The sequence below is a fragment of the Sphaerodactylus townsendi genome, linkage group LG02 (assembly GCF_021028975.2).
Source record: "Sphaerodactylus townsendi isolate TG3544 linkage group LG02, MPM_Stown_v2.3, whole genome shotgun sequence".
Taxonomy (NCBI): Eukaryota; Metazoa; Chordata; class Lepidosauria; order Squamata; family Sphaerodactylidae; genus Sphaerodactylus; species Sphaerodactylus townsendi.
Genome location: NC_059426.1, coordinates 163,766,464 through 163,781,001, shown reverse-complemented (window position 1 = coordinate 163,781,001; position 14,538 = coordinate 163,766,464). Strand labels below are relative to the sequence as shown.

Here is a 14,538-nt window from a genome sequence, read left to right as displayed (position 1 = left end):
ACAAGAAAGCCAAGGAGAGAGTAGGTTGCAAAAGCCAGCTAGGGCTCCCACGGCTTCCTGCTCTAAGCAGCGCAAAGGCTTGATTCCTTTTTTTAAAAAAACCCACCACCCTCTTCTCTACCATTCAATTCCCCATCTCCCAACATGAAAATGTAAAACCTTTCTGAAACTCAATTATAAACAGCATGCTTCCGCCCAACATCAAGTGTTTTAGAGGACATTAGTCATAAAGGAAGCGCATGGATGAGCCGAAAAGCAGAAATCTGCAGGAAAGGGGGAATTCACAAGGTTTGTTTTAAAACTATCCGTGGGGTTATCCACTCAAGGGTGGGATCAGACAATCGCTCCAAGCCCGCAGGAACTAACGTAACCCTTTCTTACATGTTTAATAACTATCTTGGGTCACTTGGGAGGAAGCTAACTTAACATACATGGTCAGAAAAACACACAATAGACTTCTCCTTGTCCACTTCAGACTGCAGCAATGAAGGAATTTTCCCCCACCCACCCTGCAACGGAAGCCTAGCATGTCAGGAAAAAGTCTAAACTAGAAATTCTGATATACTAGCTTTCACGGATAGGTGAGGGCTTCTTTTAAAAATGGGGAAAATGTTCACTCATGTAGTCTCCCCTTCCTTGAAGTCATCTTGCCTTTCAAGAAGTCCTTCGCATTCTGGCCATCTCAATTCCAAAAGGAGTGATAATGCTGATCTACTGTGCTGTACCGGTGAAAGGATTATCTGGGGAAATGCACATGAGCAAGAGGGGAGAGTCAAAGGGTAGAATCATAGAATCATGGAGTAGGAGTGGCATAGGAGGTTAAGAGCTCGTGTATCTAATCTGGAGGAACTGGGTTTGATTCCCAGCTCTGCCGCCTGAGCTGTGGAGGCTTATTTGGAGAATTCAGATTAGCCTGTACACTCCCACACACGCCAGCTGGGTGACCTTGGGCTGGTCACAGCTTCTCGGAGCTCTCTCAGCCCCACCTACCTCACAGGGTGTTTGTTGTGAGGGGGGAAGGGCAAGGAGATTGTAAGCCCCTTTGAGTCTCCTGCAGGAGAGAAAGGGGGGATATAAATCCAAACTCTTCTTCTTCCTAGGAAGAGACCCTAAAGGCCATCAAGCCCTTCCACCTGCAATGCAGGAACACACAATCAAAGCACTCCTGTCAGATGGCCAGCCAGCCTCTCTTTAAGAGACTCCATCACATTCCTAGGTAGTGCCTTCCACTGTCGAACAGCCCTTACTGTCAGGAAGTCTTTCCTGATGTTTAGGTGGAGTCTCTTTTCCTTCACCTTGAACCCATTACTCCTGGTCCTAGTCTCTGGAGAAGCAGAAAACAAGCTTGCTCCCTCACTAACATGACATCCCTTCAGATATCTAAACATGGCTATCATGTCACCTCTTAACCTTCTCTTCACCAAACTAAACACACCCAGCTCCCTTAGTCTCTCCTTGTAGGGCATGGATTCCAGACCTTTTACTGCTTGGGTACCAGCAAGCGCGAATGGCTGTGTTGTTACCCACCACAGATCAAGAATTGCTGTGATCTCTGTATGCAGCGTCAGCTTTCAGTTCTGTTCACCCTTTTTCGGTTTTTTGGAAAGACAAATCAAATTCAGAGGGCTGTCACCCCAGGCTAACGGAGCACAGGAACAGCCCCTGCGGCCCCAAAAGACTCTGGCGTGCAATCCGCGCTTCTGTCTTCCGTTAAGAACATGCCACCAACCTGTAGGCAGGCTCTCATTCTCCTTCACTTTTAAAAACCAGCCTAACGGACTTTAATAAGATATCCAGTCGAAACGGAAGGTCAGGTGCCAGGTACGGAACCTCTGCAGCAGAATGTATTTATCAGCAGATGCTGCAAAGGGGAGGGAGGGGAGGGAGTCAGTGCAAGTTCAGGAGACGAAGGGAGAGCTGCAGTGCAGATCTTCAACGGGCGAACAGGGGTTGTTGCTGTGCGAGCGGGCAGCCACACTGGCAGCCGCCAGCCAGAGGCACACGGCCGGCTGTACCACTCCTGCACGTCAACAGCAACAAATCAGGCTTTTCTGCTCCAGCCGCAAACCCCAAAGCTCTGTGGTTTCGTTTCCAAATGCTTGCAGCTCTCTGTGCAACATGACAGGTTGTTAAAAAGAAAGGGGGGGGGAGGGAAGAGAGGTCAAAGCAATCTGGTACAGGAAAGCAGCAATAGATGTACATGTAACAGACCATTAACCTGCGGCCTATTAAAAGAATGAAGTACAGCTATTCAGAGCGTGGGGCTGAGTCACTTACAAGGGGGAAGAAAACCCTCTCTGGACTTGTTAAGAGATTTATGGAATGTGAAAATTAGAAATTAACACCCACTTTCCAATAATTGTTGTGTTATCTCCTGGGGGGTGGGGGAAGTGACAGGCTAACGAGGAGATGATATGGCGCACTGATCAAATTGCACCTTAAGTCTTCTGGGGGGGGGGGGGGCACTGCTGCTAATCTTAACCACTACTACACCAAGGTGGTGTAGTGGTTAAGAGTAGGTGCACTCTGATCTGGAGAACCGGGTTTGATCCCCTGCTCTGCCACTTGAGCTGTGGAGGCTTCTCTGGTGAACCAGATTAGCTTGTGCACTCCAACATATACCAGCTGGGTGACTTTGGGCTAGTCACTGTTCTTCAGAGCTCTCTCAGCCCCACCCACCTCACGGGGTGTTTGTCGTGGGGGGGGGAGGGAAAGGAGATTGTAAGCCCCTTCGAGTCTCCTTACAGGAGGAAAAGGTGGGATATAAATCCAAACTCTTCTTCTAATCTTATCCCACTGACAACATACCTCACCAAGGACTCCAAATATCATTACTCAATGCAGAGTTTTTGCCCTACTTCCCTTGTAGGGCTACCAACCTCCAAATGAGGCTGGAGTTCTCTGGAATGACAATCAAGTCCGTTCCTTGGAGGATGGACTCTATGGTGGTATACCCCACTGAGCTGTCTTCCCAAGTCCCGCCCTCTCAAGGCTCCGCCCCCTAAATCTCCAGGAATTTCCCAGCCCAATCTTATTTTAAAATCTAACCTGGCAAAGAGTACTGGAAATCTCACAAGACTGTAGGATAGCTGGTGTCTATTCTGTTGATCCTCATCAGCTAGGCTCTGTTGTATCCACTTAATCAATTCTACCAGCATGGCCAATTGGCCATGCTGACAGAGGCTGATGGGAATTGTAGTTCCTGAACATCTGGAGAGCCGCAGGTTCCCTACCCCTGAGCTAGGCTGCTACTCTTTAACAATTCTTCTTTAGGTCATCGGAGCTGACTGAAACTTATTCTGAGCAAGAGCTTTTAACACAGTTCAAACAGAGGAGAAGGGAACCCTTCACAGAAGAAGTGAAGTGAAATAGCTGTGCGTTGGCGTGCCTAAGAGAAAAAGGAAGAAGGGAACGGGTAGACATGCCAAAGTTCTAATTTGTGTTCCTACTGTAGCAACCATTAATTACACACAACAATCACAGATCAAAATGCAGATCCGAGAGAGAACATCTAGTGATTTCATGGAGGCAAACCTAATCCATGCAAAGCTAGACTACTTGAGATGGTGGTGGCGGGGAGAACACAGGAACACACACACACACAACATATCAAAGCCATAAAGCTGAAGTTTGCAATTTATCCTTTCCATCTGGGATGCAATGCACAGTAAACTTCAAGTTGCTCTGAACAACCTTGGTATTCTGACAGGAATGGCCCCGGCTAACCTGATCTCATCAGACTTAGGAAGCTAAGCAGGGTTGGCCCTGGTTAGTATTTGGATGGGAGACCACCAAGGGGAAGTCCAGGGGGGCTACATAGAGGCCGGCGCCACCTCTGACCATTTCTTGCCTTGAAAACCCTGCAGGGTTGCTGTAGGATGGCTGTGACTTGAGGACACAACAACAGAAGGATTCCAGCCTGAAGCATACATAATGAGTTGTGGCATCAGTGGCATAGTGCAGAAGTGGCATAGTGGTTGAGAGCAGGTGTACTCTAATCTGGAGAAACCAGGTTTGATTCCCTGCTCTGCCGCCTGAGCTGTGAACACTCCAACGCATGCCAGCTGGGTGACCTTGGGCTAGTCTCAGTTCTTCTGGGCTCTCTCAGCCCCACCAACCTCACAGGGTATTACTGGGGGGTGGGGGTGGTGGTGGAAGGGAAAGGAGTTTGTAAGCCCCTATTCTCCTATAGGAGAGAAAGGGGGGGATATAAATAATCCCCCTCCTCCTCTCATGCAGAATTTGTTTTTGTTTAAAATATTTGCATGCTTAGCTTTCTCCTGACGCAACCAATCTGGGTAACAGCCAATAATATATGACAAACAGCAGAGAACAGGAGGTCAAGATGGCCGTCAGAAGCCTCTCATACGAGCTCTAGTTCATATATTTTATTTTTTTTTAGTTATCGACACGGCCTACAGGGTTGGCTGCGATTTAACATCACTTTCCATCACCAGTTAAAGTGAGCTGTCAAAAGACATCTATAGTCACGTGAGTGCAGGAGTGGATGTCACAGGGGCAAATCAACTTTGAACGTGGGGATCCAGGCATAAACATGGCCTGAATAAGAACACAGCTGAATACGCGCAGAAGCATCACCAGTGGTACCTCTGGCATCTTGTGCGATTAAAAAAAGACAGTATGCAGACTATGCAAATCAAATATGTAAAACCTCCTGACTTCGAGCCCAGGGTTCATTTCCAGGTCAACTCCCCCCCACCCCGGGGCTGAATATGTTGCTGATTCACATACTGTGTGTCTCTTGTCATGGAAATGCTCAGCTAGATCTAGTAAATTATTCAGTTGATAATAACTGAATCTAGAGCAGGGAAATCACAAGACCGTTGTACCTATCGTGCTGCAGCGTATAAATAAGGGAAGGCTGCTACACCATGTGAATTAGCAGCGTGCACAGCCTATGTGGGGAAAGAGGCAGCGCACAGAGCTGTCAGTAGGATGTTCTCTGCATCTGCTCCCTGTGGCATTTAAGTTACTCCCATGTTACATGATCCCATAGGGAGGAAGGGACAGTGGCTCAGTGGTAGTGGAGCTGTTTTACATGCAGAAGACATCAAGTTCAATCCCTGGCACCTCTGGTTGCAAGGATCACATAGGACATAGGTGTCAAACTCGTGGGCCTCCAGATGTTATGGACTACAGTTCCCATCACCCCCTGCCAGCATCGTGCTGGCAGGGGCTGATGGGAACTGTAGTCCATAACATCTGGAGGGCCACGAGTTTGACACCTGTGACATAGGAGGTCCACCAGAGCACCTGGACAGCCACTACTATTCAGAGTGGATAACATTAAGATTGCTACAAGGCAATGGCCTGATTGCTACAAGGCAACTTCCTGTGTTCATGTTACCTCTGTTGCTCGGGTAACAAGTGATTTCAGCTCAGCAACGTAATGAGGCGCAAGAAGCCGGTATTCTTCAAAGCAAAGGGTTTTATGCGGAGGTGACGGTCACAGCTCGGGTAAGGGGAATCGCGCCTTGCAAACAAGCGCAAGAACTTGTATTCACAAACCTCAACGGGGGCAAGGGGGCAGGTAGAAAGGGGAGGTAAGGGGGCAGGTCCCTTACCAAACGCCAATAAGAAAACAACAATACGAAAGGAAGATAGAATTACAACTTTTGTGAATGGGATCATGAAATCCCGCTGTCAAACGTCTTCCCGCGAGATCTCGTAATGGTGCTGAAAGGAGAGCAGATAAGGTCCATTCAGAGAATCTGGGTTTATCAGATGGCTGTTTCCTTCAGTTATGTCCTGAGGCTGCAACAAAGTAGAGTTCAAATTGTCCAACGGTGGTCCCTGCATGTCTTTCAATGGCTGGGACCTCTGGGTGCTGCCAGTAGATTTTAATTTGCAAATCCAAAGGGGGTCTTTGTCCTCGCTAAGGAGTTGGCTGGGTGTTGGTCTAAGCAGCATTCCAGGACTGACTTCCTTGTCCCTTAATATCGGCTTCTACAGGCTACTGCTTTTACTAACAGCACAAATATCAAAAATAATCAGGATGTTTACTACGCAGAATGGTGGTTGGCCATTGCTTTCCCTAATTATCGATCTACACTTCGCCCTCAGCAAGCTGGGTGCTCATTTCACCAGCCTTCAAAGGAGAGAAAGCTGAGCCAACCTTGAGCCAACTACCTGAAACCAACTTCTGTTGGAATCGAACTCAGGCCACAAGCGGAGCTTTGACTACAGTGCTTCAGCTTACCACCCTGCACCATGGGGAACCTTTAAAGGTAAACATAGTCCCCTGAGGAAGAGCCGGATTATTACTGACCCATGAGGTGACATCACATCGTAACGTTTACTAGGCAGACCATGTTTACAGGGAGCTTTGCTTTCCTGAGTCATTCACTCCTAGCAAGCTGGGTACTCGTTTCACCAACCTCAGAAAGAAGTCTGAGAAAACCTTAAGCTGGTTATTTGAAACCTGAAACTGATTTCTCTTGGGGTTGAACTCAGTTTGTGAGCAAAGCTTTAGCTCATTCCACACAGGCAGAATAATGCACTTTCAAACTGCTTTCAGTGCTCTTTGAAGCTGTGCAGAATAGCAAAATCCACTTGCAAACAGTTGTGAAAGTGGTTTGAAAACGCATTGGCCTGCGCATTAATGCGGAAGGGAGGCCTTTGGAGTGCAGTACTGCGAAAGCATAAGCTCGACTTTTCAGGACTGGATTCAGAGAAGATTAAGGCAGAGCATGATAGAACCATGGTCCAATTGGTATAAGGCAATTTCCTTTGCTCATCATCCAGGTTCACAAAAGACAAAAAATGCCATATATCTTGTCATGTTATCTCACCGGGAGTTCATCCCCCTGGCAAGTACTGGAGGGTTGGCTCTACTTGCTTCTGGCCATTAGAAAATCTGCCTGTAAGTTAAATGGCCAATTCAACCCTGATGGTATAATTAAGCCCCCAAGCATTTCTACTGCACATTTCTACAGTTTCCTACAACTGAGTAACAGGGTATCCAGCGTTCCATTCCAGCTCCAAGGTCATTATCACGAAAGGCTTCTGAATATTGTAAATCTCTACGCACGTACGCACACACCCTCTCTCGACAAAATGTCAGACGGCACTTATTCCCTCCCTCCCAGTTATGCTACTATGCCTCCCACACACTTGCTGCTCAGCTAGAATGCGCTTGACAGAAGTTCAAAAAGCTTGTTTTTATTTTTGGCACATGCCAACCACTGCGGCCTTCAAAGGAAAAACCTGAAGGAAAAATATGTTTTTTTCCGGCTTCCAGATCTCTCTTGCCTTTCTTTTACTGAAAACCTGAAGCTATCATTTTCCCCATCCCCATTTTTTTTTTAAAAAAAGTCTTAATGGACCTTAGCAACAACATGCCTAGTGCTTTAGCACAAGAATGCTGTGACTCAAAAAGATAAGAGCCCAGTCAAGTAACAGCGGCATTCCCGACAGAGGAAACTAGCGGGTGTTTAATTTCTCTTGCTTTTTTGGTAGTTACATATTTTCTGCCCTGGCAATCTTTCTTTTTAATTGCAGCTTCCTTTTACCTTAAAAATTCAGTCTGGAGCAGCAGTGGCGTAGTGGCTAAGAGCAGTGGCTAAGAGCAGGTGCACTCTGATTTGGAGGAACCGGGTTTGATTCCCAGCTCTGCCGCTTGAGTTGTGGAGGCTTATCTGGGGAATTCAGATTAGCCTGTGCACTCCCACACACGCCAGCTGGGTGACCTTGGGCTAGTCACAGCTTCTTGAGCTCTCTCAGCCCCACCTACCTCACAGGGTGTTTGTTATGAGCGGGGAAGGGCAAGGAGATTGTAAGCCTCTTTGAGGCCCCTTCCGCACACGCAAAATAATGCGTTTTCAAACCACTTTCACAACTGTTTGCAGTGGATTTTGCTATTCCACACAGCTTCAAAGAGCACTGAAAGCAGTTTGAAAGTGCACTATTCTGCATGTGCGGAATGAGCCTGAGTCTCTTCAGGAGAGAAAGGGGGGATATAAATCCAAACTCGTCTTCTTCTTGATAGTTACAATATTGGTTGAAAAACGAGTAGGCATTATCTGATGAACTGGCATTATCCACTACCGGATCTTCTTAACTGGAGATGCTGAGAATTGAACTCACGACCTTCTGAATACCAAACAGATGCTTTGCCACTGAGTCACAGCCCCTTTTGTTCAGCTCCTCCAAACGCGGTGTCACCATAAACAATGCCAGTATATATAATACACCAGAATGCAAACATGGGCGCATTCACAGACATTCAAATACGCCAACACACAAAGGCAGGGGTTTGCCCTCACGTATGCACAGACAATAGAATGGAGCACAGGACAGAGGCTCTGGTCTTTCCCCTTAGGCAGACAAGAATCGCCTTCAAAGAGAGATGGAACTTACCTTCTGTTTTCTCCACTGAAAATTTCCCATTCGTTCCTGAGAAATGCTTCTACTAGTGATCATAGGCAGCTACGCATTCCACAGATCTGTATGTTTCCCCCAAATTTACTATTTGGCACAGATCTGTATGTTTTCCCCAAATTTACTATTTGGAATTTACTATTTGGCACAGAATCCTGCTTTTCAAAAACGCAAAGTCCTCAAGACTGTAAGAACACGTGGGCAGTGCCAACGGATATCTCAGAAAATGGATGGCAGGGGTGCAGCACACAGAAGATGAAATGTCATGGTCTTGTGTCCCCTCTCTTCTTGTACAAGTATCTATAATTTGCATAATTTAAGCAAGACAAAGCATTCTTTAATTATGTCGTTCCAGGGCAAGAATCCACACATCCCTTTTACAAATAGCAGCCTCTTTCCCATCTACTTTTCAAAACTGTTTTGACAGCTGACCTCCCTGTAGCTGGATGAGGAGAGGCAGCCTACTTTTCAAACTTCCTCTGCATCCAGAATGTGTCTATGATGCCATGCTGATCTAAATTTAACAAAGAATAGGGGGCTAGAGCCTGATCTGAATAGTCCAAGCTAGCCTGAGCTCAGCAGATAACAAAGTAGGGTCGATTCTGGTATGTATGAAGGGATGTTGGTGAGGGAGCAAACTTGTTTTCTGCTGCTCCAGAGGCATCTTAACCCCTGTATCTATGTTTTATGCCACCCAATACAGCCCAGCATATTTCCCCTCCCCAGACATAGATATTCTCTTCCCCACCAACCTTCCCCTAAGCCCTTCCCACCTCTCTCCTCTCTTGCCAGAATTTCAAAGCCTCCTTAGAAGATCTGGTACCAAACGATGCCTATGCAAAGTGTTTTGGGGTGTGTTTTTTTTTGCGTTCAAGTTGCAACTGACTTACAGCAGCCCCATATGGTTTTCAATTCAAGAGATAGTTCAGAGGTGGTTTTGGCATTGCCTGGCTTTGCACAGGTGCCCTGGACTTCACTGGCGATGTCCTGCCCAACCCAGGCTGACCCTGCTTAGTTTCTGATATCTGGTGAGATTGGACTAGCCTGGACTATCTGTGTCAGGGCCTGAAAAGTATACTGCAAGATAAATAAAAGCACATTTAACATACTAGCATCTTATATTTCAATGGCTTCATCTGTGCCTTCCAGTAGAAGAATATGGAGGGTTTATTCGGCAAGACAGTTTTCTCCTGCTTTACCTAAAGATGCACAACAGATAACTTACCTTCGCGTTTAAGTGCTGATTTGGCATGCCCGATAGCTTCCCACGGCGACGGAATATCCAGAAACACTGCATCAGCAACATCGGCGACTCCAAACCCCGTTTTGCAGACATCCTGGTTCTTCACGGTCACCAAATGATCCACCTGGTGCTCTCGAAACTCCTCGATGGCTTTCTCTGCTCTCTGTTGGTGAAACTCCACCGTGTACAGATGCCCCGTAGGAGAGATGGTCCGGATTATAGCGTGAGAAAGAGAACCGCTTCCAGTACCTGAGAACAAAGAGAGCACAGCTCTGGATTAGACCCGCTTCTTAAAATAAAAATTGGTGCATTTACAAGGCAACATCTGAAGTGGGTATTGTGGGCAACAGAGCCAGCGTGGTGTAGTGGTTAAGAGCAGGTGGATTCTAATCTGGAGAATCAGGTTTGATTCCCCACTCCTCCACCTGAGTGGCGGAGGCTTATCTGGTGAACCAGATGTGTTCCTGGACTCCTACATTCCTGCTGAGTGACCTTGGGCTAGTCAGAGTTCTCACAGAACTCTCTCAGCCCCGCCTACCTCACACGGTGTCTGTTGTGGGGAGAGAAAGGAAAAGGAGCTTGTCAGCCATCGTGAGTCTCCGTACAGGAAAGAAAGGCGGAGTATGAATCCAAAAACACCAACATCTGAACCCTATTACATCCTGGTGTGGCAGTAGCCTAGCCATTTCAGGGGTATAGTTGTATTATATAGAAGATATTGATAAAGAAACTGGCCTTTGAATTACAGAAAAGAGAAAAGGTAGTTCCTTCTTGTTTACTGGCATTTTGCCCTCTATGCATACCTATAGGGCAACCAGCCTATGGGTGCTGGCCTTTGACTGCATCCATATTAAAAGATATTGAAGTGTTGATGGCCCCTCCTGACCTAGGAAATAACTCAGTAGGGAGTTATAAGACTACTGAGTTACAAGACATCAAGGGTACTTGAGGAAAACAAACTATTCAGAGAAGCCACAAACTAGATTCTTCCTCCTCCAGGATAATGGATAAAGATATTTGCCAAAACACCAGTTCAATGTTATGCAACTCGGCAGTGGAAAAGGGTCATATGCAACTTTGCTGGAATGTTGCATAGCAATATATCCACCCAGCAGACCCTCTTGGTTGCCATTTCCTGGTCATGGGATGTATGAAATTGCCTGAAAGGGGCTTTGCTTGTTATCCTATGTAAAAGGTTGGCTAAAAATTATCTAATCAATGATGTTTTTAAGATTGACATCTGTATGCCTATATAACAGTGGTTTATTTATTTATTTATTTATTTATTACATTTATATACTGCCTTCCCCTGAAGGGCTCAGGGCGGTGAACATGAATATACAAATAGAGCACAAAATAAAATCAATAAATCTCAGATCATTAAAATATTACAATCATTAAGTAAAATGAGCTCTATAGTCTGCAAAGGTTCTCCAACACTTCCCTGAAATGCAGCATGACCACTTGCTGAAATGACACGGGATTCCTACCATGTTGTGGTGACCCCCAACCCTAATATTGATCCATTTTACAGATGGAGAACACTGATGCAGAGAGTCTTAGGCGACCCCTGTGAAAGGGTCGTTCGACCCCCAAAAGGGTCGCGACCCACAGGTTGAGAACCACTGCTATATAATCTTTAAACTTTTACTGTAACTTTGCTTCTGCTTTTGGTCAATTGCCTATCTTGGCTGCAGCTCAAAATAAAAGAAAAAAATGGCCTGTTGTGGGTTTTCTGGACTGTGTGGCTGTGGTCTGGTGGTTTTTGCCCCTAATGTTTTGGGATGGTTAGAGTTTCAGACTCGGAACGAGGAAATCCAGGTCCAGTTCTTAATTGTGCCATGGAGACTTTCTGGGTGACCTTGGGCTTGTCACGTGCTCTTGGGCTAACCGTCCTCTTAGGAATGCTGCAAGGACAGAATGGAGGAAAGAAGAATGAACCTTTCAATATTGGAAAGGTATGGCATCAATGAAATTTAAAAATTTAAAAATATATCAATCTACTGAGATATGGGGGAACAAAAAGAATACATTCCCCTACTGTTTTTGTTTTGCACTCCACATAACTAGAAAAAAATCCCATGGCCTCAAAGCGTCTTGGTGTGGTAGTTAAGAGCAGGTGAACTCTAATCTGGAGAACTGGGTTTGATTCCCCACTCTGCCACTTGAGCTGTGGAGGCTTATCTGGGGAACCAGATTAGATTGTGGACTCCAACACAAGCCAGCTGAGTGACCTTGGGCTAGTCACAGTTCTTCGGAGCTCTCTTAGCCCCACCCACCTCACAGGGTGTTCGTTGTGGTGGGGGAGGAGGAGGAAAGGGAAAGGAGATTGTAAGCCCCTTGCAGGAGAGAAAGGGGGATATAAATCCAAACTGCTGCTGCTGCTGCTACTCCTCTGCCTCTTCCTCCTCCTCTTCTTCTTTCTCTTCAGCAGTGAGGAGCAGTGGCATAGGAGGTTAAGAGCTCGTGTATCTAATCTGGAGGAACTGGGTTTGATTCCCAGCTCTGCCGCCTGAGCTGTGGAGGCTTATCTGGGGAATTCAGATTAGCCTGTACACTCCCACACACGCCAGCTGGGTGACCTTGGGCTAGTCACAGCTTCTCGGAGCTCTCTCAGCCCCACCTACCTCACAGGGTGTTTGTTGTGAGGGGGGAAGGGCAAGGAGATTGTCAGCCCCTTTGAGTCTCCTGCAGGAGAGAAAGGGGGGGGGATATAAATCCAAACTCTTCTTCTTCTTCTTCTTCATTGTTCCCCTGTAGGCCAGTACTGTTAGCAATGCTGAATTCACACATGTGAATTCTCACCTTTGCCTCCAAGCACTTCCCTGCTCTACTGAGGTAACAATGAGGCCTCTGTAATGTTGCTTTCACACTGCACCATCTCACTTATCGATCGCATTCGATGCCAACAACAGCACGGTGCCAGCAGCTCATGGGATCAGCAGACTGAGCCATAAAGTCTCTCATCAGAAAGCACAAATGCACGGCTGGGGACTTCCACCATCCTTCAGAGCATCATATTTTGCTTCCCAAGAGGGTTCACGTTACACTCGCTCGGGGCTCCTTCTCATCCTTCCCCAGAAGCAAACAGAAGGGATGTCAAAACAGCAGGAGCGGAGGGGGAAATTAAAGGCAACAGCTTGGCACACGGATCTAGTTTCCCACTCGATATTCTTGTACATATTTAATAGCCTTCCTTTTGAAAGCCTGCTCCCAAACCACCAGGGAAGAGACTGTTCTTCCCTTTCGAGGAACCCCCCATTAAGATGGACTTTGGCTCACTGCCGGGCTCCAGGGATTAATCGTAAATTCTGTGATGCCAAGCCCAGAGTTGAATGGTGGGATGTTTTGTTTGTTTGTCTCAATGGCAGGCACTTGTGGTTCTTTGGAACAGGACAAATCTTTTTGGCAGCAGAATGTAATTGGCTAAATCAACACTAAATAAAACAAAACAAAACGCTGTCCTGAAAATAGGGGTCCCCAGACTTTTCGAGCCTGCAAGCACCTTTTGGATTCTGACACAGGATGGTCGGCGCAACCACAAAATGGCTGCCGCAGGAAGTGGAACTCAACGACAGTATTTCAAGGAGTGAGGTTATACGTAACTCTAATAGTAACCCTTCAACATTTCAGACAGAACCTCTGCTTAACAAGATGCCTCTTATAAAGACACACAGTAACTGTCAAGATCCTTGTGCTGATTTTGGTCAGTCGGAAGGCCTCATCCACTTTCTAAAAGCACTTGGTGGATGCCAGGAAATGGGTTGTGGGCACAGTGTTGGGGACCCCAGGTTGGGGACCCCTGATGTACTGAGTCCAACAATGGTCAACTAGTCACATCTAAAGCATGAAGGCAACTCTCTATACTCTGTTCCACAGAAAGATGATAGTAGGGCTGCATGTTCCTCTACCACAGAAACAAAGCATGCTGGACCTTCTTTGTTGTAGAATGCTGCGCCTGGGTCCTAATGCCTACTTAGCCCTGCTCTCCACATCCGTTTGAAAGTAAAATTGCATTTCGGCATAAATGCTCTTGTATCAAAGTATCATGTTCAACCATGCACAAAATAAATGTTTTGACAAAGGCAGCATGTAAAAATGATTGATAATTCTACTATTCATTTGGAACTATATTCTAATATGGAAGCATACAATTTTCTCAACCGCTGAAGCTCAACTGACCAAACTATCATCTTTCTGTGGAACAGAGTATGGCGCTTGGTATTCAAAGGTGTACTAACTTTGAAGGTGAAGGTTCCATAGAGCTATTGTGCCAAAAATCCAGACAGACCTAACCTCCATGTGGTACTAAATCAGTGTTTCCCAACCTTTTTGACATCACAGTACCCTTGACCTCACTCTTCATATCTCACGGTACCCCTGCCATCTCCCCACCTTCCCCTCCCAGTGCCCCTGCTTGCCACACGCCCCACCTTCTCCTCCCAGGGTGAAGAGAAGCACTGGGCGGGGGGGGGGGGAGGAATTGGCTGCTGACCTTGCAGCAAGCCCTCCTGGGTCAGCTCCATATCCTTGCTGGCGCCGGCGGGAGACACCACAAAAGTGAGGGGGGGCGATAGTGTTGCCACGGTACCCCTGGCACATGCTCACGGCACCCCAGGGTACCACGGAACCCTGGTTGGGAATCACTGTACTAAATCCTTAAGTTGCTGCTTAACTTTTAAATGACTACCACCCACCAGGTATGCAACATTATAATTCAGTGACACTTCCCCTGGGCCCAATCCACAGGGGAAAAAATCCAGATATGAAAACTACCTTTGTTCATCTTTTTCCTTGAAACCCCAACTGGGTCACCATAAGTTAGCTGTGACTTGACTGCACTTTGCACAACTAGGCTGAAATTCTCAGGAATCATTAAGGGAGCAATTGAAAGA

General features: G+C 46.6%; 1 protein-coding gene across 1 annotated transcript in view; it reads right to left on the bottom strand.

Moving 5' to 3' along the window:
• Positions 1-14,538, bottom strand: part of TRMT61A (tRNA methyltransferase 61A) — a 57,014-nt gene that overhangs the window by 20,923 nt on the left and 21,553 nt on the right. Inside the window, exon 3 of the mRNA XM_048483308.1 lies at positions 9,626-9,892. Coding sequence (XP_048339265.1) covers positions 9,626-9,892 — 267 coding nt within the window. The remainder of the gene's footprint in view (positions 1-9,625; positions 9,893-14,538) is intronic.